Source organism: Physella acuta, unplaced genomic scaffold (assembly GCF_028476545.2).
Source record: "Physella acuta isolate Inbredline_101_S28 unplaced genomic scaffold, ASM2847654v3 ptg000225l, whole genome shotgun sequence".
Lineage (NCBI taxonomy): Eukaryota > Metazoa > Mollusca > Gastropoda > Physidae > Physella > Physella acuta.
In genome coordinates, this window is record NW_026731744.1 from 339,183 (window position 1) to 366,988 (window position 27,806).

At 33.0% G+C, this 27,806-nt stretch overlaps 4 protein-coding genes across 7 annotated transcripts; 2 read left to right on the forward strand and 2 right to left on the reverse strand.

Annotated features, from left to right (window-relative positions):
* Positions 1 to 146: 146 nt before the first annotated feature.
* On the reverse strand, positions 147 to 6,456 carry LOC131937898 (methylthioribose-1-phosphate isomerase). Of its 3 annotated transcripts, none has more exons than XM_059295606.1 (7): positions 6,359 to 6,456; positions 3,857 to 3,930; positions 2,538 to 2,694; positions 2,076 to 2,311; positions 1,632 to 1,801; positions 899 to 1,300; positions 147 to 374 (listed from the first exon to the last, which is right to left on the reverse strand). In XM_059295606.1, exons 3-7 carry the CDS (start codon positions 2,667 to 2,669, stop codon positions 235 to 237), a joined length of 1,080 nt encoding a protein of 359 aa, XP_059151589.1. In that variant the 5' UTR covers positions 2,670 to 2,694; positions 3,857 to 3,930; positions 6,359 to 6,456; the 3' UTR covers positions 147 to 234. The 3 variants fall into 3 exon arrangements, with proteins under 3 accessions (XP_059151589.1, XP_059151591.1, XP_059151590.1); XM_059295608.1 differs by lacking the exon at positions 6,359 to 6,456 and adding an exon at positions 6,090 to 6,108; XM_059295607.1 differs by lacking the exon at positions 6,359 to 6,456 and adding an exon at positions 6,074 to 6,092.
* Positions 6,457 to 6,525: 69 nt separating this feature from the next.
* LOC131937900 (all-trans retinoic acid-induced differentiation factor) lies at positions 6,526 to 11,317 on the forward strand. Its single transcript, XM_059295609.1, has 7 exons — positions 6,526 to 7,066; positions 7,760 to 7,899; positions 8,047 to 8,124; positions 8,289 to 8,360; positions 9,391 to 9,506; positions 10,191 to 10,288; positions 10,755 to 11,317. Exons 1-7 carry the CDS (start codon positions 6,962 to 6,964, stop codon positions 10,875 to 10,877), a joined length of 732 nt encoding a protein of 243 aa, XP_059151592.1. The 5' UTR covers positions 6,526 to 6,961; the 3' UTR covers positions 10,878 to 11,317.
* Positions 11,318 to 15,073: 3,756 nt separating this feature from the next.
* On the reverse strand, positions 15,074 to 21,675 carry LOC131937919 (UDP-N-acetylglucosamine transferase subunit ALG14 homolog). Its single transcript, XM_059295662.1, has 5 exons — positions 21,505 to 21,675; positions 19,524 to 19,675; positions 16,842 to 16,964; positions 16,020 to 16,079; positions 15,074 to 15,353 (listed from the first exon to the last, which is right to left on the reverse strand). Exons 1-5 carry the CDS (start codon positions 21,647 to 21,649, stop codon positions 15,183 to 15,185), a joined length of 651 nt encoding a protein of 216 aa, XP_059151645.1. The 5' UTR covers positions 21,650 to 21,675; the 3' UTR covers positions 15,074 to 15,182.
* LOC131937918 (TLC domain-containing protein 4-B) lies at positions 18,135 to 27,759 on the forward strand. 2 transcript variants are annotated; one of them, XM_059295661.1, is made up of 8 exons: positions 18,135 to 18,248; positions 24,097 to 24,214; positions 24,345 to 24,428; positions 24,568 to 24,657; positions 24,821 to 24,879; positions 24,993 to 25,087; positions 25,783 to 25,856; positions 26,350 to 27,759. In XM_059295661.1, the coding sequence occupies exons 2-8, from the start codon at positions 24,126 to 24,128 to the stop codon at positions 26,732 to 26,734; spliced, it is 876 nt and encodes a 291-aa protein (XP_059151644.1). In that variant the 5' UTR covers positions 18,135 to 18,248; positions 24,097 to 24,125; the 3' UTR covers positions 26,735 to 27,759. The 2 variants fall into 2 exon arrangements, with proteins under 2 accessions (XP_059151644.1, XP_059151643.1); XM_059295660.1 differs by lacking the exon at positions 18,135 to 18,248 and adding an exon at positions 21,925 to 21,999.
* Positions 27,760 to 27,806: the final 47 nt, after the last annotated feature.

Here is a 27,806-nt window from a genome sequence, read left to right on the forward strand (position 1 = left end):
AATATTTTAAACCCTAATATCTGATCACATTTGAAGCAGGGAAACTACTCATAGAAAAAAACACCAAATTACAGATACGTTCAGAGTAAGTCAAGCATGTTGCACTGGTGGTGTTTTATGTTCAAAAATTAACTACAAACATGAAATAAGTGACAATCTTTTACTCAGTGACATTCATGTAATACAGCAATTCTTATACATCTGATTCATGCCAACATTAACTACATTCTTTTTTTATTTAAACTGTTCAGTTGAATGTTCATTGAATTTCTGTAAGAGCTCTTCTGGTCTAAAGACACCAAATTCTGTGATTATGCCCCCTGTAATGAGCTGAGCTGGGGTAACATCAAATGCTGGGTTCCAACAGTTGATACCTGATGGACATAATACAACATTACATAAATATGATCATTTTGTATGTTAAGTTTAACGTAATGTCTGACTGATCAATTGGGTGGTGCACACAACACAAATTAAAAACACACCACGTATCCTTATAATGTTATTAAAAACTTGCTTCACCCCTGTAATCCTATATTACAAATTTCTATAAACCTAAATTACATGTTTCTATCAACCTATATTACAAGTTTTAAGCAAATTATAATACAAGTTTCTGGAAAGTTTGAAATTTAGCACAAATTAGCATAATGAAAAGCTTTAATTACACATCAGCCCTGCAAGACTTTAGAATTAGAAAACTAGCATAAAAATTAGCTAAACGCCTAGGGAATTTCATAAACTACCTGGTAAATTGAAAAAAAAATTGAGTAAAAAATGTGAATTTAATTGAGAATGTCCAGAATGTTTTTTTCAATATGTTTAAATGCTAAAAGAGCACAAAAATACAGTTAAAAAGTTACAGTAGGTAGGTGTGGGGTATGTGTGGTTAGCTTACCTGCAGCAGCCACTCGGATGCCTTTTATACAGGTGAGTTCTTCAGGTGGGCGGACTTCTATCTGAATATCATCTCCAGCCTTCAAGTTGGAATCAAAAGTTGTCTGGGGACAGGCCACATAAAATGGCACTTGATGATACTTGGCCAGGACTGCTAGTTGATAGGTACCAATTTTGTTTGCTGTGTCACCATTGGCAACCACGCGATCTGCACCAACAATAACAGCATGAATTTTTTTCTCTGCCATGAGTGCAGCCACCATATTGTCACAGATTAATGAGGCGTTCATTTTTTCATGAACCAGCTCGTACGCTGTCAGCCTAGCACCTTGAAGGTAAGGTCTCGTTTCTGTGCAATAAGCATGCTCAAGCTTGCTTTGCTCATGAAGCTTACGTATCACACCTGTTGCGACAAAAAGCTTTCCATAAATATTTAAGTAAATATATTTATATAATAAATTTCATATTTAGTAGATGGAAAGTATACTAGCAATACAAAAGAAAAAAATTACGACTATAATTATTAAAACAAAAATGATGGTAAATATAAGCAAAATATACAAATTGCAAGTTGAATTCCATAAATTGTTTGCAAATTTTTAATCAAAATCAAGCAGAATGACAAAGTAAGTAATGGTAAAACAAAATAGAATATACCCAATGCTGTGCCATAGCCAGCAGTTAAAAACCAAACCTACCCAATGCCATAGCCAGCAGTTAAAAACCAAACCTACCCAATGCAGTGCCATAGCCAGCAGTTGCCAGTGACCCTGTGTTACAGTGGGTCAGCACGTTGACAGGCTGGTTGTCATTCTTTTGTAAAATAAATTCAGCCCCAAAATGTCCAATGCTTTGATTTACCTTGATATCATACTGCAGCATGTCTTCAAACTCTTTGATGACTCTGAAAGTAACCAGATTAGTGGGCGGATCAAATTTTGTTCAACAGCTGCATCAATAAAGCTAAACTTTCAAAAAGATATTAACTTCACTTGTATTCTAGTAAAATATTATAGTTTTAAAGCCTGAATTTATCTAAACAAATAAAATCATAATTTAAAATGATGCCATTTTTTAAAATTTCAATTAATGTTTCAAATAAATGCTAATGAATTTGTGCCACTCTGATTTTTCTGACCATGGAGAAAAATTTTATTTTACAATATCTGAAGAGTTACCTGAGCTTGATTTCTTCTGTTGTATACTTCTGATCACTGACTAGCCGTGCGACCAAGGATTTGCCCTTGACTGCGGCGTCACTAATGTTGACAGCTGTTGGGCGCGCTGAGACCAGGTAGTCCAACTGTTCCTCCACAAAACTTCTCAGATCTTCAGGAGAGGAGAATTCCTTGTCATGGAGCTCAACAGCTAAGCTCAGACAACCAACTATTGCAATAGCTGGAGCTCCTCTTACCTTAATCAGTACAAAAACACAAATCTCAATAGATCTGATATTTGCCAAATACATTTTTTTTGTGTAAAATAAACGCTTTCAGAACTTTTAATTGAGCATTCACTATATTAAATTAACATTACAAAACTTTGAAAAAAAACAACTAAACAGTGAAGCTAACCTTGTCAGGCTAACTTTGTAGGAATCTTAACAAAAAGAGAGGTCAACTTAATTGCCTATTAAATACCTGCATCAGTTTGATTGCCTTCCAGCCATCTTGAGTGTTTTTAATTGAAATATATTCCGTTACATCTGGCAGTAGTAACTGATCTAAAATCTCCAGCCTACCAGACTGATAGCGAATAGCTTCAAGAGTCATCTTTTAGATTACAAAGATGAATTTTCTGATGAGATTTAAAAAGAGATTTCCATTCAATCACATTTGAATTTAAATGTTAACCAGTAAGTAAAAATTTAATCAAGAAAGGAGTGATTTATATATTATTATTCTATTACTGCAGTTACTAAGTTATTTTTAATGCCAGTTGCGATGTAAAAAATAAAATTGGGATTATCAAAAGAGATATGCGGTCAAAGGGATATAATAAGGATAATATGTATGTTTATTTTGGTACACCTAGAGTTATCACCCTTTATTAACAATTATGTATTTTTTCTTCCTCTTTTTATATTTTTACCCCATAGAAATATAATTTTAACATTATTTCATTTTTTACCACTCACAGAGCATTTTAAAATATTCATATTTTCTAAAATAGTATTATAAAAATTCTAGTTCTAAATATTGTAACAATTTCACTTTTTTCTGAAATTGAATAATAATTTATTTTTAAATATGGAGGGTATTGAGGGAAAATGCAGTATGTACACTTTTTAGGTCAAAACGATGTACATTTATACTGATACTGTCAATAATACAAGCTACAAGAACACGCATGTACAATGTCAGAAACGTCAAATGCAAATATTTTATGAGTGTTTAAACATAATATTTTGCACTATTTTAATATTGAAATGAGATTTATAAACTCATTTTTCATGAGATTATGTTTTTTTGGACATACTGCGTTTGCCTTCTATACCCTCAATATATAAATTGGTTTTAAGGATAAACATCCTCAAAACATAAAAAAGAAACATTTGTACTTTCCACAGACAAACAGTGGTTGTAAAAAAAAAACTGACAGTACAAAATTTTTGTAAAGTGCTTTAAAAAAAACCTCACCAAACTTCACAGTCTCAGCCTCATAGTTTCCAATACTTCATTGAATATTGTGCCAACCTTAATTTAACCGCACTAAAATTTACCCATTCTCAAAACTCAGAAATAGGCAGCTTAACTTTGCCTCATATTTGGCATAAAATGTAAATGTAATATGAGTTTTAATCAGCTCTCTGCAAATGGGATTCAGGGTATATACCACTGTTACAGAAACAGAAGAGCCTTTTGATCTACAGAGTGTCAGTTTTAAAAAATTAGTTGCTGCAACAATTCAAACTATTTGTTAAGATTGAGAAAATACTATAGGAAAAAAAAAAACTTACTCCTACAATGTTGAGGGTTCAACTTTGAATCAACTTGTGTATAATGAACCTTTTTATGAGCCTTTTGGAAACATCTGAAATAAAAGTAAAATTCAATTTTAGATAATAACCAGCTTGAAAACCCTGTAGTAAAAATCAGTGCTTTGAGTCCCACTTGCTAGATTTTACCTAGTTATTTTTTCTTATTTCAACTGGAAGTTACTGTTAACAGATTAGTGAATAAAGTATAACAAAAATTAGCGGTTGACAAAACCAACTATTTTTTTATTGATTTATTTTCTATTATAGAGGGCTTATAATAGACTAGACTATGCTAAAGGTTTACACAATACATGTGTAATAAAATTCAATGAGTTATGGTAAATAGCCTAAACTGTGTGGACACCTTGAAAATGTTAAATTATTGTTAAATATGCATACAGCTGTTGCAGATGAATGTGAATGTGAACACACCCCAACTGACTTTTTTTAATGCCATCAAAAGATCTAGATTAAAATTTAGAAATGCATTTTATTTTCATTAGCTGTTGGCCAAGCAATTTTGATCTGTTTGTGTTTATATATATATATATATATATATATATATATATATATATATATATATATATATATATATATATATATATATATATATATATATATATATATATATATATATATATATATATATATAATATAATATAATTTAATGTATGCATTATCTGCACTTTTATAATATTTGTTATTTAGTAACTAATAGTAACTATATTATTATAAGCCTTAGCCTACAACACTGATAAGTAGAATGTGTAATTGTGTATTGTGGTCTGGGTGAGCCAATGCTCGATTGATGAGATTAATATTATAATAATATTATTAATAGATAGAATTGGTAGGCCTAATGAATTAACATTAATTATGCATATTAATAATAAATTATAGGCCTATTACATATTACGACCCGACCCGTGGCGTATCATGCCGCTATTTAGTTGTTTTATTTTCTACATTTCAGTAATTCATAATTTGTGAATTCGACAGTACCAATGCTGCCACTGAAAATATTTGCTTTAAAACACTATCAGTAGGTCGGTCGTTAAGGATGATACCCCCCCCCCCCACCCTCCTTTCCCCCAACCTTATCTGCCCCTAATAGGCATCACTTAACCCGGCTCTATGATTGTATACATTTAGCGTGAACCACAGCTCACCAAACCATGTGGGGGTGGGGGTGGTAGGGTGCGCTTACAGCTTGGTGTTTTCTATGGTCTCCAAGAAGAGAATTATATATATAGTCTAGGCCTAAATAAATTGAACTAAATTCATAGACAGCTGTTAGGACCAGTGGCGTAGCGAGGTCTGGTGTCACCCGGTGCGGCACTTAATGGCGCAGCAATCCTTCCCGGGGATAAACTTTCAATTTTTTATTTGCACCCCCCCCCCCCCCCCAAACTTTCAATTTGCACCTCTTAAAACACTATTTAACACTCAAATTAATCACTTAATTAAGTGGAATTATCATTTTTCTATATATATATTTTGCCTTGGTGTCACCCCCCTAAATGGTGTCACCTGGTGCGGTCCACACACCCCCCCTACACCTCTGGTTAGGACATTTATTATTGTTAGATTTCTCACTGTGCTAGACTACTAAAAATAGCATTTTAAAAAGTAGGACCCCTACAGTACAGTGACTAGATCTACTCATTCATGACACTAAATCAGTCACTCAGCTGACTCTACATGTCACTATATGAGTATATAGTATATTCACATTGCAATTGTATGGGTGCTGTATATTGTATAGTATAGTAATATAGTATAATGTATTACAACCAGAGGCGTAGCGAGGGCGGGGCGTGCGGACCGAACCGGGTGACACCATTTATTGGGGGTGACACCAAGGCAAAAAATAGCAAAATATATAGAGAAAAACTTGAGGGGGGGGGGTGCAAATCGAAAGTACGAGGGGGGGAGGGGGGTGCAAATTTAAAATTTGAGGGGGGGGGGTGCAAATCGAAAGTTCGAGGGTGGGGTGCACGTCGAAAGTTTGACCCCGGGAAGGGTCGCTATGCCTCTGGGGGGGGGGGGGGGGGGTGACACCATTAAGTGCCGCACCGGGTGACGCCCGACCTCGCTACGCCACTGATTACAACGTCATGGATGTTACATTTGACAAATCTGACAAATATAAGTTAATTAGTTAATATCTGTTACAATAACTAGAATCTAGTTTACGTGTGACTTCACTGACTAGTGTTATAATCTGTTGTCTAGATTCTAGAGTAGAGTGACATTATTCTCTAGTATCAGTAATTCTGTATAATAACGTTAATAATATTAATAATTATAGGCTAATACTAATAATAAGCAGTCATTTTCTTGAGCTGCATGTGACACTTAAACTTTGACCCATGCCCTGATGACTCAAAGACGATTTTAGGCCTACAATGTAACAAACATAGATTGCCTTCTCTAAGCCAAGGCAATCATACTTTTAGAAATATTTACCCTTACACATACATCTAGACTAGACTGTTATAATCTAGATATCTAGATCTATCTAGATCTAGATAGAAGAGTGCTGTGTGACTGCACTGCGTGGGATAGACATTAGATAATACTTAATAATAGATATTTTATTTCGTTTATGGTTCTAGGAAGAAAACGAATTGTTGTTTTTAAATATTTAACCATAGAACCAATCATTTTGTGTTATTATTCTAGTGTGTCAAAGGTCTTCATCTAATCTAGACCTGGTGTGTTGTCAGCTGAGTGTGTACATTGTCCATCGTCGCAGAAGTTTAGGTCCAACCACTGATAAAGTGATATCAGTTGTGTTACTTTATCTAGATCTAGATTCTCTAGTAACTTAATGCCTTCAGTGTCACATATACAAGCAGCCTTTTAATTTTATTTCGAATCGTTTAAGTAGTGTCTCAGTATTCAGTAAACTCAAATTAATTTAAAGAAAATAGGCTCTTTGTGACTTAGCCTAGCTACTAGCTAGGCCTAATATTCAATTATTATTTATTACTAGATATCTAATTAATACGCGGGTCCAATTAATACACCCCAATAGCCCACTAACTAGTAATAGTAGTAGTACTAGATCTAATATTTAATATGTGGACAGTAACAGTGTCAGTTATGTCTGTTATGACAATATACTTCAGTTTTTTTGGTATTGTGCTACTTTTTTCCTTGGTTGAATCATCATATTCACAACAGGTAAGCCTACTACTAATTACTACTTATAATCATAATGAATGTATGTGCTTTTAACTTTTAGATAGATCATAGAAAATAGAAAACTATCTAGATCTCGATTTGTAATATTAAAAAAAACAAATTTTGTAGACCTATGACGACACCATATGCCAAAGGCATGATATAGGCTATAGGTATAGGCATATACTATGATACAAGATCACCTATAAATTTTACTTTAAAACGTGAAGTTCCCTTTACAGAAAATTTTATAGGGCAATGTTTATTAATGTTTATCTCCCTTTCACTTTCACCTAACGCCTAGTTCAGTTAGGGTGGACCTAGGGACGTCATGCAGACTGAGATCTGTCTAGTAGTTGAGTGCTCAATTGTTGATATTAATATTTCAAGTTGACACTTTGTATCCCTAGCAGAATGACGCCTGGCGTGGCCTCAACCAATTAGTGGGCTTGTAGCATTGAGTAAGATATAAACTAAAAACAATGATACAAAACAAAAAATGTGGTTATCCATTAAGGCATCCACAAAAGTATATTTGGGGTCTTCCATGAAGGCATCCACAACAGTATATTTGGGGTAATCCAATTAAGGCATCCACAAATAATTTGAATATGAACCTCCCCCTGTCCATACATGTGGTCTGTGACCCAACCAAGTGCAAATTCTAAACACATTTTTTTTTTTAAAAACAAGATTCCATCACTCTGCAACACAGATTGCAAAGTAGATATTAACACAACTGAAACATACAAAGTTTGCCATGAATTCCATCTGACTATGGAGCACAGGTGTTGCATCAACAGAACCCAAGCAAACCAGCTTGATGTTGTTGGGTAAAGTATTGGTTTGTTTCTATTTTAGCCAAGCAATTAGAGTACAACCACATGCAATTTATTATAGTCCTTGTTTCATTTTGTGTTAAACTATAATATATTGACTGTAATCTGTGATATCAATAATTGTTGGCAATTTTACTTTAGCATTGATCTGCGAGAGTGTAGCATCACACAGGAGATGATTGCCTCTGGTTTAAAAGATATTCACACTTTACAATACATGTGAGTAGTTTTAAATAATCACAGTATATGTTTGTGCACATCATTTTAACAAAAATTTATTTTATGTAATTTCTATGATGCAAAGTTTGACTGGGTAAAGGGGGATCATGTGATTCCTTGATGGATGTAGCTTGAATAAAACAATTGTTACATTTTTGTTGCAGCTCATTGGAGGGAAACAACATCAGTGCATTAGCTAACACAGACTTTCAAAACAACCCATCAATTCTTTATCTGTGAGTTATCTAGAAATTAAAATTGTTTATGAAATAACCAATTCAGGTAATAAATTATATTTGGAATAGGTTCTTGGGTTAAAATAATACATTGAAAATATATCTAAATACTTACTTCCATTCATTGAAATACAGAGAGTGACATGAAATATTTAAAAAAAAAACACAAACAAGATAAAAGGATTATTAGATATCTGCTCCTTTAAACAAGTATTTTGTTAATATGCATCATAACTTTTTGTCAAAGGAACTCCTTGTGATATTTACAAAAGTGTATGAATGCATAACTAACCAAGGGGAATAACTCAAGATATGAGCTCAAGGGGGGGGGGGGGGGGCTGATATTTACATTTTTTAAAGGCGTAAACCTCTGGATTGATCTTAACCTACCAAAATTTGATTGCAATCTGAGGAATGGTATGACAGACATACAACATACTTTCATTTAAATATATAGAGAGACTTTAAGTTAAAACATAATAACTTTTATGACACTACATTTTGTTACAATTATTCTGTTTAAAATCTAAGCATTCAGTTCACTCCGCACCAGCTAAAATATTCTAATGTTGTTTTTTAATCCCACAATTCAGTTCACTTCCCAGCAGCTAAAATATTCTAATGTTTTTTAATCCCACAATTCAGTTCACTTCCCAGCAGCTAAAATATTCTAATGTTGTTTTTTAATCCCACAATTCAGTTCACTTCCCAGCAGCTAAAATATTCTAATGTTGTTTTTTAATCCCACAATTCAGTTCACTTCCCAGCAGCTAAAATATTCTAATGTTGTTTTTTAATCCCACAATTCAGTTCACTTCCCAGCAGCTAAAATATTCTAATATTGTTTTTTAATCCCACAATTCAGTTCACTTCCCAGCAGCTAAAATATTCTAATGTTGTTTTTTAATCCCACAATTCAGTTCACTTCCCAGCAGCTAAAATATTCTAATATTGTTTTTTAATCCCACAATTCAGTTCACTTCCCAGCATCTAAAATATTCTAATATTGTTTTTTAATCCCACAATTCAGTTCACTTCCCAGCATCTTAGAGTGTCCTGGGGGTAAAGTTGCCTGGGAGTCAGTTAACCTAACAGATAAGGGCAGGCTGTGTCTGACAGAACTCAACCCGTGTCAGTATGAAAATGGTAGGTTGGCAAACCTGTGTCAGTATGAAAATGGTAGGTTGGCAAACCTGTGTCAGTATGAAAATGGTAGGTTGGCAAACACTGCTCAGTATGAAAATGGTAGGTTGGCAAACCTGTGTCAGTGTGAAAATCGTAGGTTGGCAAACCCGTGTCAGTGTGAAAATGGTAGGTTGGCAAACACTGCTCAGTATGAAAATGGTAGGTTGGCAAACACTACTCAGTATAAAAATGGTAGGTTGGCAAACACTGCTCAGTATAAAAATGGTAGGTTGGCAAACACTGCTCAGTATAAAAATGGTAGGTTGGCAAACACTATTCAGTATAAAAATAGTAGGTTGGCAAACACTACTCAGTATGAAAATGGTAGGTTGGCAAACACTGCTCAGTATGAAAATGGTAGGTTGGCAAACACTACTCAGTATAAAAATGGTAGGTTGGCAAACACTGCTCAGTATGAAAATAGTAGGTTGGCAAACACTGCTCAGTATAAAAATGGTAGGTTGGCAAACACTACTCAGTATGAAAATAGTAGGTTGGCAAACACTGCTCAGTATGAAAATGGTAGGTTGGCAAACACTGCTCAGTACTCATTACATTAGAAATAGGAAATCTAATCAGATTTCAATTGGTGTTATACATGTTCTGGAACATCTTTTAACGAGTTTGATTATTTTAATATTTCAGTGTCCTGTCCAGTCAACTCCCACTGTGAGCATTATGGGATTGATTTGTTTGAATGTTTATGTGATGAAGGCTACTATGGTTATAAATGCATGAATCAGGTAACACTAATATTTTGTTGTACTGGCTGTTTCCATTTATCATTTAATTCAACAACTCCATTGTGATACTGTATACTGGTATTTTTTTCTTTCATCTTGCCTATGATACTTGTGTCCCTTCCACAAGACAGTTCACTTTGTCTCAGTTCCTCGTTCAGTTGTGGTCAGTCTGCCTGGCCTGAGATCATTGTGTAGATAGCAACTAGTGTCCAGCCACATAAAAAAGTGTGTAGATAGCAACTAGTGTCCAGCCACATGAAAAAGTGTGTAGATAGCAACTAGTGTCCAGCCACATAAAAAAGTGTGTATATAGCAACTAGTGTCTGGCCACACATTAAAAAAGTGTGTAGATAGCAACTAGTGTCCAACCACACATGAAAAAGTGTAGATAGCAACAAATGTCCAGCCAAACATAAAAAAGTGTTTAGATAGCAACAGTTAATTTGACAACTTTTTCTATTTGCAGGGAACATTTCCAGCTGTACCATTTGCCATTGGCCTGTCAGTCTCTACTTTTGTTTTGTGTATTTTCCTGTGGGTCACCCAGCGCAGATACGTCATTAGCAAGGCCAGTGACAAGAAGAAATAAACTGCAGTAGAGGCTGTTACTGTTAACTTTTAATGAGAAGTTACAGAAGTATTTTAAGACTCTCTTGGTAGTATTGATCTGAAATAGGGGGCTTCCTTGAGGATGGTATGAGCAGGGAATGAGAGGATGGTATGAGCAGGGAATGAGAGGATGGTATGAGCAGGGAATGATGGTTTGAATCAGAGGATGGTATGAGCTGGGAATAATTTTAAATGAGTGGATGATATTGGCTTGGAATGGTGGTATGAATAATGTTTAAATGCTTTTAACTGGATGACCTGTATCTTTGACCTAATGTTTAACATCCCACTATCTACTGAAGTTTTCATTTGGTTTATACAGTAACATGTATATACATTTCATGTGTGGATTTGCTTTTATTGATAAACATAACACATTTTCAAAAAAAAATTATCACCAATAAAAACATTCCGTTGTAATTTAGTGTTTCTAATTGAATGAAGTGTGTTGATTCCCCACAAAAATTATGCTTATTCCCCTTTAGTAATTGGTATTGTAAGCCGAGGTTAATTGGGGGCTGATCACCTCCACAATGGTGCTTCATGTAAATCTTTCTGGAGTGTGGTCAAATATTGTATCATCTGTTGCTAAATCCAATAGCTGAAGTGTGGTCAAATATTGTATCATCTATTGCTAAGTCCAATAGCTGAAGTGTGGTCAAATATTGTATCATCTATCTATTGCTAAATCCAATAGATGAAGTGTGGTCAAATATTGTATCATCTATCTATTGCTAAATCCAATAGATGAAGTGGGTCAAATATTGTATCATCTATTGATAAATCCAAAAGCTGAAGTGTGGTCAAATATTGTATCATCTGTTGCTAAATCCAATAGCTGAAGTGTGGTCAAATATTGTATCATCTATTGCTAAATCCAATAGCTGAAGTGTGGTCAAATATTGTATCATCTATTGATAAATCCAGTAGCTGAAGTGTGGTCAAATATTGTATCATCTATTGATAAATCCAATAGCTGAAGTGTGGTCAAATATTGTATCATCTATTGATAAATCCAGTAGCTGAAGTGTGGTCAAATATTGTATCATCTATTGATAAATCCAATAGCTGAAGTGTGGTCAAATATTGTATCATCTATTGATAAATCCAGTAGCTGAAGTGTGGTCAAATATTGTATCATCTATTGATAAATCCAATAGCTGAAGTGTGGTCAAATATTGTATCATCTATTGATAAATCCAGTAGCTGAAGTGTGGTCAAATATTGTATCATCTATTGATAAATCCAATAGCTGAAGTGTGGTCAAATATTGTATCATCTATTGATAAATCCAATAGCTGAAGTGTGGTCAAATATTGTATCATCTATTGATAAATCCAGTAGCTGAAGTGTGGTCAAATATTGTATCATCTATTGATAAATCCAATAGCTGAAGTGTGGTCAAATATTGTATCATCTATTGATAAATCCAATAGCTGAAGTGTGGTCAAATATTGTATCATCTGTTGCTAAATCCAATAGATGAAGTGTGGTCAAATATTGTATCATCTATTGATAAATCCAATAGCTGAAGTGTGGTCAAATATTGTATCATCTGTTGCTAAATCCAATAGATGAAGTGTGGTCAAATATTGTATCATCTGTTGCTAAATCCAATAGCTGAAGTGTGGTCAAATATTGTATCATCTATTGCTAAATCCAATAGCTGAAGTGTGGTCAAATATTGTATCATCTATTGATAAATCCAATAGCTGAAGTGTGGTCAAATATTGTATCATCTATTGATAAATCCAGTAGCTGAAGTGTGGTCAAATATTGTATCTATTGATAAATCCAATAGCTGAAGTGTGGTCAAATATTGTATCATCTATTGATAAATCCAATAGCTGAAGTGTGGTCAAATATTGTATCATCTATTGATAAATCCAGTAGCTGAAGTGTGGTCAAATATTGTATCATCTATTGATAAATCCAATAGCTGAAGTGTGGTCAAATATTGTATCATCTATTGATAAATCCAATAGCTGAAGTGTGGTCAAATATTGTATCATCTATTGATAAATCCAATAGCTGAAGTGTGGTCAAATATTGTATCATCTATTGATAAATCCAATAGCTGAAGTGTGGTCAAATATTGTATCATCTATTGATAAATCCAGTAGCTGAAGTGTGGTCAAATATTGTATCATCTATTGATAAATCCAATAGCTGAAGTGTGGTCAAATATTGTATCATCTATTGATAAATCCAATAGCTGAAGTGTGGTCAAATATTGTATCATCTGTTGCTAAATCCAATAGATGAAGTGTGGTCAAATATTGTATCATCTATTGATAAATCCAATAGCTGAAGTGTGGTCAAATATTGTATCATCTGTTGCTAAATCCAATAGATGAAGTGTGGTCAAATATTGTATCATCTATTGCTAAATCCAATAGGTGAAGTGTGGTCAAATATTGTATCATCTATTGCTAAATCCAATAGCTGAAGTGTGGTCAAATATTGTATCATCTGTTGCTAAATCCAATAGATGAAGTGTGGTCAAATATTGTATCATCTATTGCTAAATCCAATAGCTGAAGTGTGGTCAAATATTGTATCATCTATTGATAAATCCAATAGATGAAGTGTGGTCAAATATTGTATCATCTATTGCTAAATCCAATAGCTGAAGTGTGGTCAAATATTGTATCATCTGTTGCTAAATCCAATAGATGAAGTGTGGTCAAATATTGTATCATCTATTGCTAAATCCAATAGATGAAGTGTGGTCAAATATTGTATCATCTATTGCTAAATCCAATAGCTGAATTGTGGTCAAATATTGTATCATCTATTGCTAAATCCAATAGCTGAAGTGTGGTCAAATATTGTATCATCTATTGATAAATCCAATAGCTGAAGTGTGGTCAAATATTGTATCATCTATTGATAAATCCAGTAGCTGAAGTGTGGTCAAATATTGTATCATCTGTTGCTAAATCCAATAGATGAAGTGTGGTCAAATATTGTATCATCTATTGATAAATCCAATAGCTGAAGTGTGGTCAAATATTGTATCATCTATTGATAAATCCAATAGCTGAAGTGTGGTCAAATATTGTATCATCTATTGATAAATCCAGTAGCTGAAGTGTGGTCAAATATTGTATCATCTATTGATAAATCCAATAGCTGAAGTGTGGTCAAATATTGTATCATCTATTGATAAATCCAATAGCTGAAGTGTGGTCAAATATTGTATCATCTATTGATAAATCCAATAGCTGAAGTGTGGTCAAATATTGTATCATCTATTGATAAATCCAATAGCTGAAGTGTGGTCAAATATTGTATCATCTATTGATAAATCCAGTAGCTGAAGTGTGGTCAAATATTGTATCATCTATTGATAAATCCAATAGCTGAAGTGTGGTCAAATATTGTATCATCTATTGATAAATCCAATAGCTGAAGTGTGGTCAAATATTGTATCATCTGTTGCTAAATCCAATAGATGAAGTGTGGTCAAATATTGTATCATCTATTGATAAATCCAATAGCTGAAGTGTGGTCAAATATTGTATCATCTGTTGCTAAATCCAATAGATGAAGTGTGGTCAAATATTGTATCATCTATTGCTAAATCCAATAGGTGAAGTGTGGTAAAATATTGTATCATCTATTGCTAAATCCAATAGCTGAAGTGTGGTCAAATATTGTATCATCTGTTGCTAAATCCAATAGATGAAGTGTGGTCAAATATTGTATCATCTATTGCTAAATCCAATAGCTGAAGTGTGGTCAAATATTGTATCATCTATTGATAAATCCAATAGATGAAGTGTGGTCAAATATTGTTATTCCTATTGTTGTCCGTACCAACTACTGCCTACTCTGTGATCAGAAAAAATAGAATTAACTGTGTGTATGAAATATCAAGCTCTGCTGGTCAAAAAACTTTGTAAGCATAAAGTTGAAAATGGTTTTGATGTTTGTTTTGTAACTCTGACAATATCTATAAATAGCTTGTTTTCTTAGGTGCACTATCCCTTGTTAAGAAACAGCTGTTTACCTGCTCTTTGAACTTAATTATCTAAGTCATAAAGGGCAAACTGTCATAAGAAAAGTATAGAATACCAGACATTACACATGGAGTAGAATGGATCCAAAAACAAATGGTTTAATGTTTGAACCAAATACAAAATAAGTGCATGTAACACAACAATTTTGTATAAATATTTATTTTTTTATAATGTGGATGGACATTTTAAACACACATGGGGAAAATACTTTATGTAGGCTGAGTGGTAAGAAACAATCCAACAAAGATGTTGTAATAATTTTAAACGAGACGACCAACGTATTTAGCTTTAGGATACTTTCCTAGGAGCTCCGGCCACTGGACAAAAAAACTATCGGCCAAGTGATATAACAGCTTGCCTGACAAGGAGAGTGAAGTCACTCGACAAAAGCTTTCAACATACACAATCACAGTACTCTGTAGCCGCAGACACTGAGGAACAGAATCATTGTGGGTTTACATGAGCACATTCATTGTTCAAATATTTTCTTGTTGCAATATTTTATTAACTATACCATTTTTACTAAATTTGTCTACTACTTAGTGGGTGAAAAGCATTTTTTTTACCATTAAAAAAGATTTTTTAAATAAGTTCTGATAATGATTTAAGATTTAGTTGTGTGAGAAGTTATGTTCTGATATTTTGGTTAAATTTTCATGTGGGTATCAAGGAGCACATACTGGGGCTGATGGAATGATACATCTAATTCATCAACTGATACTTGTATGTTATTGGTTTTTTGGATGGAGTTGGAGACAGTTTCAAACCACATATTAGATTCTGATTTCAGATCACAATACATATATTGCTGATTACATATCAGATTACATATATTGCTGATTACAGATCACATTACATATATTGCTGGGTATTATCTTTCTCCATTTTTATATTAAAAACACATTTAGTTGAGTAAATTCGTGATCTCTAGCTTTGTGTACTGCTCTTTTTACTATAACTATAACCTGATGGTCCTTAATTTTATTAGACCATAATTGTTTGACCCTAAATTGTGGTCAGTAAAAAATGTTTGGTTGTCTACCCTGATTTGATGGTCCTATGACTAACTCAGTGGAGGGACTTGTGCCTATTCTTACCTTTAAAACCATGCCAGCTAAACAAACTGGTATGCAAGTACCAGGACCATTGCAGAGAATCTGAGGGAAAAATTGAGATAAGAAATCAGATAACTTTCAGTCACCAGTAACACAAAAGATATTTAGATAGCAGATCTTTGTTAGGTCACAAACACACAAATCTACTGCTGAAGGAATGTTCAGATTAATCATAGAGAACAAGTTACCAATGTGAACTCTGACCTACATCTTAACACAGTTACACTCTCTAAGATAAGGTTTGAATTTGAAAGGAGAAGAAAAGAAAGAAAGGGAAAAAAGCACATTTTTAAGATGCATGTTTTTTTTGTGGGTCCACTTAAAACAGAACTAGCAAGCAACTGATGGTGTGGCTAAGTGGGGTTGCTTGTGTCTAGCAGTTCTTGCTTCTGTTGATCAATAAGTGGGGGGTGGGGGGAGAGACCAACATGACGGTGTAACAAGACAGGTCACATGAAGTGTAAGGAAAAATGAAGTAACGTTTGAGACCTGTCCCTTTGTTCTACATCACCTCTATAGCTGATCAGCAATAGTTCTCAGATAGAGATTTGAGACCAAAGAACAAGAGAAAGTCAAGTTACATCAACTGTGTATTACAACAGAACGTGTTGCGCTAAGATAACGAAAGCTCTGATTAATTAGGGAACTCAGAGGTCAACTACGTTTTAATCAAGATAATTAATCTGACATCAAACCAACTATATAGAATTATAATATGCTACTACTCACTTTCCCCACATGTAAACCTACACATATTCCCCCACTCACATACATTGTATACATGTAATGAGATGAGTGACTTACAATCTCTGGTCGCAGTTTAAAAACTAGAGGAAAGCAAAAAATGATGGCCCGTAGTGTGGTAATGACGCTGGTCAGGTACGACTGTTTCACTTCACGGCTTCGAGGAATGTAAAACACTTTGTACTGTGGAAAACAAAGGGAATGTAAAATACTTTGTACCATTAAAAAACAAAATGAACGTAAAATACTTTGTACCATTAAAAAAACAAAAGGAATGTAAAACACTATGTGCTGTGAAAGACTAAGTCAATTTAACAAAATAAAGATAGTCTCTGTAAGCTGTATTAAATTAGGTTTCCATAGAAACGTGATGCACACAATTGTAATCTGAGTAAATGAGCAGCCTGTGAAAGGCGAACAGCTGTCAGTTTGCTGTGATCTTACCCTCCATTAAATAAACTACAGAGAATATTGTTGTGGACCTAACTAGCCACCTGACACCAGTGTTACATTAGATTAGTTACAGCACATTGACTGCGGGGAGTGTAGCACTCAATGAAACTCTCAATGGCTTTTTGTCACAGTGATGGGGAACAGCTGGTCTAACTTGTTTGAAAGGAGGAAGTGAGATGAACAAAGATGACTGAGGAAAAAACTCCAACGCAATTTGATCAAAATAAAAAAGTCGAAATTTTAAAAAATTTAAGTAGCCAATACAAGTTTTTTTCACTGTATTCAGTGTGGTTAATCAGAGCTAACAAACTGTGTTATAGTCTAGAGTCTAAAGGATATTACTCCTCTACTTCATTAGAAGGTACTTAGCTGCTAACACTGGATGTGTTAGGGTGTTTTCGGTAATTAATGAATTTAAAAAAAAATAGAAAGTCAATATTATACAGACAAAAAGAGAAAAGATGGGCAAATGCCTCAATAAATCAAGAAATGTTCTGTTTAGATTTAGATACATACTTCAGGCAACTTTGGGAGGGGGGGGGGGCATTCCCCTCCCGCATGAAATAAAAAAAATATACAATTTTTTATAGAAAATACATACTTTTTCCAAAGCCCCCCCCCCCCCCCCCCCCCCGCCCAACAGAGAAAAAAGTCTGAAAGAAATACTGACATCTTTGTTTACAGTTAAGCCAGCAGTAAAAAAAATTCTTATACAATATAACTCTTACAATGGTGAAACCATCAAACAGCAAAATGTAACTAAGCTACACAACTCAGCAGTATCAGAGGTTGTAAAGTATAGACAGTATGTAGGTAACCAGTCTGTCTATCTGTGTTTATCTCTACACAGTTAGCTATGCTGACTATCTAAAGCTTCGATGTAATAGGTAGAAAGTAAAAGAAAAAAAATGATTAGATGGTGTAACACAGTCCTGCAACCAGTACACACAAACCAGCAGTACAAAACAGGTCAAATGACAGCAGAGCCACAGATTGTCTGTCCCACAAGTTTTGGTAAGTCCAGCTCATTGCTGCTCTCATGTGTATCACAACTTGTTGAGTATAACTAAACAACCCCGGGCTGTTTGGTGATTTCAATCTTAGAACAATCTCAACATTTGACATACAGTACATACATAATTCTCAAATAGACCACTAGGTCAACGCTGGGTTAAAGATAAGTGATATAACAAACTTTAATTAAAGATTAATTGGAAAATAGGAGCAAGCAGTTATAATTGTTTTTTTTTTAGTTAAAGCTGTTGGTTTACTTTGTAATTTTTCTTATTATTCATATAAAAAAAATAAACTCTCTTATGTATTTCAAATTGTTAACGATGCAATAAAAATGAAACCTTTTTTTAAGCAATTTAATTCTCATATGATTTTAGTGCTCATGTGGTCTATGTGTGAATATAACAAGGATGTGTCAGTACTGAAATGGTCTTTGTGTGAATGTAAACAAGGATGTGTCAGTACTGAAATGGTCTTTGTGTGAATGTAAACAAGGATATTGTGTCAGTACTGAAATGGTCTTTGTGTGAATGTAAACAAGGATGTGTCAGTACTGAAATGGTCTTTGTGTGAATGTAAACAAGGATATTGTGTCAGTACTGAAATGGTCTTTGTGTGAATGTAAACAAGGATGTGTCAGTACTGAAATGGTCTTTGTGTGAATGTAAACAAGGATATTGTGTCAGTACTGAAATGGTCTTTGTGTGAATGTAAACAAGGATGTTTATAGTCAGTGCCCCAAGTCCTGTTCTCACCCAATACATACCACCACATTTCTTAACACTTTTAATTTTTTTTTTTAAATCTTGAGTTGACAGAATAAGAAGGGGTTGGATCTGCAAATTTTGGCCTGCACATTTTGGTACTAACTGGCCACTCAAAAACCTGCACATTTTGGTACTAACTGGCCACTCACATTTTGGTACTAACTGGCCACTCACATTTTGGTACTAACTGGCCACTCACATTTTGGTACTAACTGGCCACTCACATTTTGGTACTAACTGGCCACTCACATTTTGGTACTAACTGGCCACTCACATTTTGGTACTAACTGGTCACTCACCTTTTGGTACTAACTGGCCACTCACATTTTGGTACTAACTGGCCACTCACATTTTGGTATTGATTGGCCACTCAAAAAACTGACTTTTAGAGCAAGTTACAAATAATTTTACTGAACAAAATAAAAAAAATAGCTTTTACTTATTGTATATAAGCACACTATTTAACAAATGTAGAATGAATGAGAAACCATGCAAATGGCATACTTACATTTTGTTGACCTTTGACATCACTCTTCAGCTTTTCACACTCATCTATTTTTTTCTCACTTATTTGATCTGTGTCTGCTACAATGTAATAGCGTGGACTATAGTGTTCACCTAAGGCTTTAACTAGAGTTAAAATTTCAGTTGTATGGCCACCTAAATTAGAGGAAAAAAAACCCACTGAAAACATTTGTTTTAGTCATTCAAAAAGTTGGGCAGAGCTACATGCGTATTACGTTCATGAATTCAGGTCAGTTTGAACCCCCAGGCAGTTAGCCTTGTTAGCTGTGGTTCACTCTAAATGTTTACAATCGTACAGCCGGGTTTAGTGACCCCTATTAGGGGCAGATAATTTAGTTTGAAACTATTTTAAACTTAGGGGAGGTAACTAAGAGGAGGCTGCTTTCACAGGGGGTGGGGGGTGTAGGGTAGGGGTTGGGGTTGGTGGGGGGGGGGGGGGGGTATCTTCCTTAACGGCCTACTGATAGTGGTTTAAAGCAAATATTTTCAGTGAAAGCGTTGGTACTGTTGAATTCACAAATTATGAATTACTGAAAAGTAGAAAATAAAACAACTAAATAGCGGCGTGTGATACGCCGCGGGTCGGCTCGTTCTTATAAATAGTAGTCCTGACCACCTGTACAGGATACCCTCAAACCTTAGTTGCTAAGGTAGCGCTCATCGGCACACTACTGCCTAGGCACGCCACTCCAATATTTAAAAAAAAACTATACCAGTAATTTTTGCTAGTCGATAGTGTAATCAACTTTCCAAAGTTTATGGAGATTTTTGTAGAATGTTGTACAAAATTCTACATTCTACCCCCACCCCCCTTCCACACACATTATCACAAAATTACAGACCTCCTCTCCCCTATGTCAGTATGTAAGTATGTTACTATAGACTATAACAGAATGTATAGTAACTCTAGATTAGTCTAGATCTAGATCTGTGATCTAGTACTAGATCTAGATCTGTATTATTATCTAGAGTATATATATATTATATAATAATATATTATTTTTTATATTGATTATATATATAGTATATAGTAGGCCCTATATACTATACTACTATTAATAATATTATAATTATATAGGCCTATAGGGCCTACTGTTTACTATAGGCCTACTAACTACTATACAACATACACTATTATACTAATTAATAATTATACATACTTAGTTACAATAGTTTGATTCTAGTACTTACTACTTAGTAGTAGTAGTAATAATTTTATAATATTAGTACTTACTAGATCTACTAACTAGTACTAATAGTAATAAGTACTACTATTAGTAACTAATACACAATTCATGTAATTGTAGGTAATCTATCGTTTTGGGTACGTAAAATCGCCCACGGCTATTAATGTACAAAAACGTTACCTCATTATCAAGGCTGTAATAGAAGTATATTGTGATATGTTTGTGTCAAATATTATAGATAAATGAATAATAAACCTAAATCAATGGCTAAATATATCAATATTGGCCAGAAATTAACTTTAAACAGCAGTGTCTGCAAGCAAGATTTGCTATATAAACAGCAGCCATTTGTAAAATAGAGTGACCTCCGCCTGAATCTCGCGCTATAAGTCTATAAAAATAAAACTAACAGGATGGCTGCTATAGTAAATGAGCATGGTTGCATCTGTTGGAAACATCGTTGGTGTTCATTTATTACTGAAAAGTTTTAATTCAATTGTTTAAAAACAGGTACATAAATGAAATATGGAAACATTTTTGCATTTTCAAAACATAAATCATCCTCAAAATGTGAAATAATTATTAAAATGTAAGGAGTCACCTGTTTTTCACATTACTACTCGCGGGCGATTTTGCGTACCTAAAACGATAGATTACCTAATTGTAATACAATACTAAAGATTGGAAGAAGTAACTAACTTTACTTACTAAACTAGTTACAATAGTATAGTATAGTAGTAGTAGTAATTAATTACTAAGTAATTATAGGAAAATTACCAGAGCCAACAACGACTAGTACGGATGCTGGATCACATTTATTATTATTACGTAGTCGAATTCGTGGCCTTGCATGTACGAAAAAAATTGTAATTAAAAGTGCTATTATTACAACAGTAAAAAAAAATAACATAAGGAGCAACATTGTCAATAATGTAAGGGAGCATACTCTGAGATACAATTTTTTTATTTACCTTTTCGTTTATGAAAAAAGCTATCTGCCAAATTGGCAATAATTGATTTATTTAAAACTAAATGTGTATTAAATATACAGACTTTTAAAATTAGTATGGAATAATAATGTGAAACTAAAATAATTGTATGCATTTTTCGTAAGCGCAACTTATATTTTTTGTATCAAAAAAATTTAAAATAATATTACTAAAAGTTTAATAAACTTGGCCAAATTATCTTGCACAAAAAATCAGGCACGTCAGCGTCAACATAAAAGCTATTGATGATAGCTAATGTAAAGCTGACTTGGATTCATAAAAGGTTTTAGTTATTATAATAATATAATGTTTATAAACACAATTCCTACTATTTGTAGATCTAGATCTAGATTCTATATTTTAAATTGTTTGATTAGATATTTATTATAATACTATGATATAAATGACTAATGAGTACACTGTACTGTACAAGTACAACAGTACTGAGTATCGAGTACATCATTATTCAGTAGACTACTCACTCAGAGCAGATTCAGGCTACTCACTCACTGAGTCACCGACTCAGTCAGTAAATTTTCACTTTTCTAGTAGTTGAGTCTTGGAGGCTAGTGGCTAGGTTTTGCAGACTACATGACTGCCTAATAAGTATTAAGTAATTGTGTCTGATTTCAATCATTTAACTTTAACATTAGGCCTCATGTTCAATGTTATAATAATAGTAATAACTTAAATTTAAATACTTTAATAGTAAAAATAGTTTGATCTAAATTAAAATAATCTCAATCTAGTCTAGGTCTCTTTTAGTAGTCATTAAGTGAGACTATATTTTAAGGTAATATTTCAGTTAAATTGATTCACTTCACTGCCTTTTTTAAATTATTTATGAAATGTTTCATTAAGATGTAATGATTCTATAACGAAGTGACTGCTTAGAATGAGCTTCTGCCCCCAAGCTTCTAGGCTGGCCAGCAGAAGATGTGAAACCCAATGACCTTAATTATATTGATAGCTGCCAAAAACTAACTGTGCTGTGTGGTCGAGCGGTTGCGCTTCCGGCGGATCATCTGGGTTGAGAGTTCAATACCAAGTTAAATAGTATAGTTTTAGGTGACAAGAAAAACTAGGTCACTGTAGCGCTGTTATGTAAACATACGCATGCACATCTTCTGGCTAGAATCTGCCAATTAATAATTACTTTTAATTTTAAATAGCCTAATATATAACTAATTATAATAAGTAGGGCCTATCGTCTATAGGCCTACAATAGCCCTAATTTAATAGCTTATTATGATTTATTAAGCCTAAGGGGTCATGCTTTTTTTTGACGATTCTAACATTGCTTTTTTATAATACAAAAGTGTGACTTCACACCCTCTGAACCCCTCCCCCCTCATCACACACCGTCGCAAAATTATGGACCTACGAGTGTGACATCATTTATGGGCGACCCCCAATTATATTTCTAATTAAACTAATAATAAATATTAGGCCGAATAATGATAGAGTTTCTATTTTCATTAAATTATTTCAGGATTAGCTCCTTTAATAAACTATTAAAATAATAGTAAAATGAAGATACTATTAGAATTTTTTTGGATTAGTAAGTAAAAATCTTCAAATCTTAAAGATAAATGGATGATAATATCATTGGACTTTTTATTATTTTTTGCAGGGCCCACATTAATGACTAGTAAGATAAGACTACTGAACTATTTTATTTTTATTGCAGACAATTTTGTATTTTTGGTAATAAGGCCTATTGCTTATATCTATCCTAGATCTGTATTTATCTGATTGCAAATTAAAATGTTTACCAATTTAGGCCATATTAATAATTATTACTTTGTTTAGATCTTGTAATTAATACTAAATGTAAGCCACATATTAAGTTGTTAATTCCTTGTATGAAAATTTCAGTAGAAAATTATGTGCATGGGAAATTAAAAAAAAAATAGACATTAGCAAAGGAAGACCACATATAAAAATCTAGTATAACAAAAGATATTTCCAGTAAATAGGACCAAATGAAACTATTTCAGTATATATAGCATATAGTTTGTATGTGTATTAATAATCAATATTAAAATGTAATAAGTGTTTAAATAAAGTACTTCAAGTAGCAGCTAATGCAAGGTGATAACAGATTAACTAATAACATAACTACAGCTGACAATAATACAAAACACAAATCCCTACACCTTACTTGTACTTTTAGTCAATAATAGTAAGATTTAAAAAAGATCCTCATTTGGGACTTCCAACCTATAAAAAAAAAAGTAAGCTAATGATCTACATTATTTACATCAAATAGTGAGACACCTGTTATTTTTGCAGTAAACAAATTATACATGTTTCATTTTACAACAATTATGGTGTAATATGACTTTGATTGCTATTTCATTTTCCTTCTTACTTTTAGGATGTTGAATTTTTAATACAGCTGATAAAATGGGTCGTCGACTTGACATCCTGTATTTTGACACAACATACTATCCAGTGGCAGCATTTAGTTGTGCATTTTTCTTATATCTCTACAGGTACTTCATCAAAACTTTTACAATAAAATATTTAAAAATGTCTTTAATTCAATAAAAAAATAAGTACTTTTAACATCCCTCAATCTGCTTAACCTGGCCTATATTATTTTAAAAAATTGTTTTGTAACAGATATGTAAGTCCAAAGCTATCTTCAAAGTATTGTCCCAAGTATAGTCTTCTTTCTGATCAAGAGCAGGTAGATTGGAACAACAGGTAAGTGTTGTCAATACAGTTAGGCTTAAAACTTCTTGTTTTAATTTCTTAAAATAATTGTATTGTTAGCAATGAGACCAGATGATTTTTAAGATTCTTGTATGCTTTAATCCTACAAATGTAAATTATGAAATTTCAGAATAAATTCTACAGTTCACTCTGTAGTTGTCAGTTGTATGTGTGCCTATACAATGCTATATGATGACGAAATTGCAGAAGATCCTATTTGGTATGTATTAGCAAATTTTTCTTGATGGATTCTTCAAGTAATTTGATCAAAATTAGTTTACTTTTGTGTCAAGTATTGTTAATCACTATTCCATTATATGCTCAGTTCACTCATTGTTGATTATATATATATATACATTAAAATGCTTTACTTCCCTTTACAGGTGGGACTCCCCTTTGGTCAGGACAAGTTGTGCTATTGTAGCAGGATATATGACCTCAGGTTTTTATATATTATTGTCCATTTAAAACTAGTTTGTTTTAATTAAACATAATTATTTTTTTTTTTAACCTTATGTGAATTTTAAAAAATTGTAATTAATTATATTTATTTAGATGTGATAATAATGGCCATCCACTACAAACAAATCGGAGAAGTATTTTATGTTCTACATCACGGTGCATCTATTTATGCTTACTACTATGTCATGGTAAGCTCTTAAAGATGAATGAATATATTAGCTTTTTTTATTGTTCAAAGACAATCCAGTAAACATAGATGTTAAAAAGTATTGTTGCTTTTATTTTTACCTAATAACTCGTGTTAATGCCAAATCTTTATAATGAAAGAAAATAACATTACAATTATGTAAAGTTTCCTTTTCAAACCTGACAGTTCATGGGGCAAGTGAAGTAGAATTCACATGTTTTTGTGACTTTGACAAATGAAGGGATATTGTGGTCAGCACTATGACCAGCCACCTTTAATTTCCCTAACACCAGTTAGGTACCCATTAGAGCTGAGTGGACTTGTGGATGTTCTACTGGCTTGAACTCAGATTCAAATTGAGACTTTAGGGTTAGCAGCTAAGTGCTCTACCGCTAGGCTATGCCGTCCTCTTATGATGAGATCTATACAAATATAAGGTTTAAACAAATTGATGAGAAATATGATTTATATAGAGAATTATAATTGCCAAACATCTTAAGACTTAATCATTGCATTCCACTTATTTTGTCTTTAACTTTAACTGGTGCTTCAGTATGTTGATAATGTAACAATTTCTTTTTCTAAATGTATACCTGATATTAGTAAAAATGTGTCTTCAAAAAGTATTCTTTAGCTTTATATTAAATTTAGTCATTGATTTTCCATTGATTCAAACTAGAATAATTTTTATTACAGACTTATGGTGTATTACCTTATTTTGCAAACTATCGACTTGTTGCTGAATTTTCAACACCATTTGTTAATCAAAGGTATGTAGTCTTTTTATTCTTAAGATTTCCAATATTTCTAAGCTGTTCTTAACTATCTTGTTAGCCATTTAACATGCAACTTTCTCTTCATTAAAATTCTTTCAGTCTATCTGCTATAGTCATTTGTAAAAAGTGACAGCTAAGGTTGTTTTCTTTTTGGACTGATGATCCTTAGGGTAGATAAGTAAATTCATCTGTTTCTTGACCATTGCATGAGATGGTGTGCTGATCACTGTGCCAAGCTGCCTTTACTTTCCCTGAGCTGGGTAGTCTAAGCTTTTTGAAATCTGCTAAACCTTTTTTTTTTAGGAAATAGTAATTCAACAAGCTTCATATTTTGAAAAATGCCCATTGAAGTCCAAACTATTACTATTAGCTTTTAAATTTGTGTAAAAAAATTTGGCTGATTTGTTTTTCTGTTGAATTGTTAGGAAAAGGGTTTTTTCACTTGAACTATTTTTAACTAATAACTTTTGTTTTTCTTTTTTCTCAGGTGGTTCCTCTCACAGCTTGGTTATGATAAAACAAACTTTATTTTTGTATCCAATGGTGTGGCGATGGCTGTGACATTTTTTATTGTGAGGATCGCAGTGATGCCTTCATACTGGCACCGAGTTTATTCTGTATACAATACTCCTGCATTTAATCGACTGGGATACATCCAATTATGCTTGATTATCCCCTGCATTATACTAGATATTATCAATGTTTATTGGTTTTATAAAATTTGTGTTGGTGCATTTAGAATCTGCTGTCTGTTTTTTGAAAAAGAAAAATTGGAGGGCAAATCATCAACAGGGTCCAAATTGTTAAACAATACTTTTAACACTTTATTTACAAAAAACAACCACCCAGTAAGTCATAAGCATATTGACTAGAAGGTTTTTCCTTTTTTTTTTAAGATAGCTGTGATTTTTTTCAAAACTTCAACATTTAAAAACAAAATACTTGAATCTTAAGCGTGGTTAGCTTTGGTTTATTGTTAACTGAATTCCACATCTGTTTCTTTGTTAGATAAAGAATTTGTTGTCCTTTAAGTTTTAAGCTTGCTAACTATAATTATCTTTTGGGGCATGTATTTAGTCAAAGCTTAAGATACTTATTGCTTTTATTATCATACCAGTTTTTACCATTTGCTCAAAGTAAAGTTGCAGACATATCATGATCAGTAAAATGCAATCTTTATAAACATGGCTCAGCACTTGGACATTTATAAAGTGCTTTTGTTTGTTTACCAAGTGCCAGAAAATTAAAAAAAACCAAACAACTTTGTAGATTTGTTTTGGATCATGGAAATCGCTTAATAAAGAAAGTTCAAATACTACTGAATTTCTAGTCATCAAAATACATTTTCATTTCTGCAATAGACACACATAGTTGTTATCAGCCATTAAAGTTCCTAATGCTCTAAAATTCCATGTAAACTAATATTACCTAAAAAAAAAAACCACCTGTTCCTGTATTTTATTGCACAGGTATTTTTTAAAAGGGATTTAAAGAATTGCTGCACATATTTTAAATTTTAATACCATTGAGATTAAATGGTGCAATTTGCATGTCAAATTCAAATTTGTTTATATCATTCCTATTTTACATTAATTTAGCAAGCTGTACTTAACATTTGGGATTCAGAACTTGGGCTAGTCCTTAAAAAAATGTGTTCAAGCCACATAATTTCAATGCAATTTTAAGTTTGTCTTTAAACTTTTTTGTAAAAACAGCTATTCATTATATTACTCTTCAATATTTTATGAACATGCTGTGCTGTACGCATAGTTTTCGTGCAAATGTCACTGTTTTAATCTAACTTACTAATAGATCAATTTACTTCTTCCTTATTGGTTGCCTCAGCATACTGCACAGTGATGTAACTAATACACATTAAAAGGAAGTTGCAAAGTGTCATTTGTTTTTGTCTTTTTTCATTCCCATAACTATTTTCAAATATTT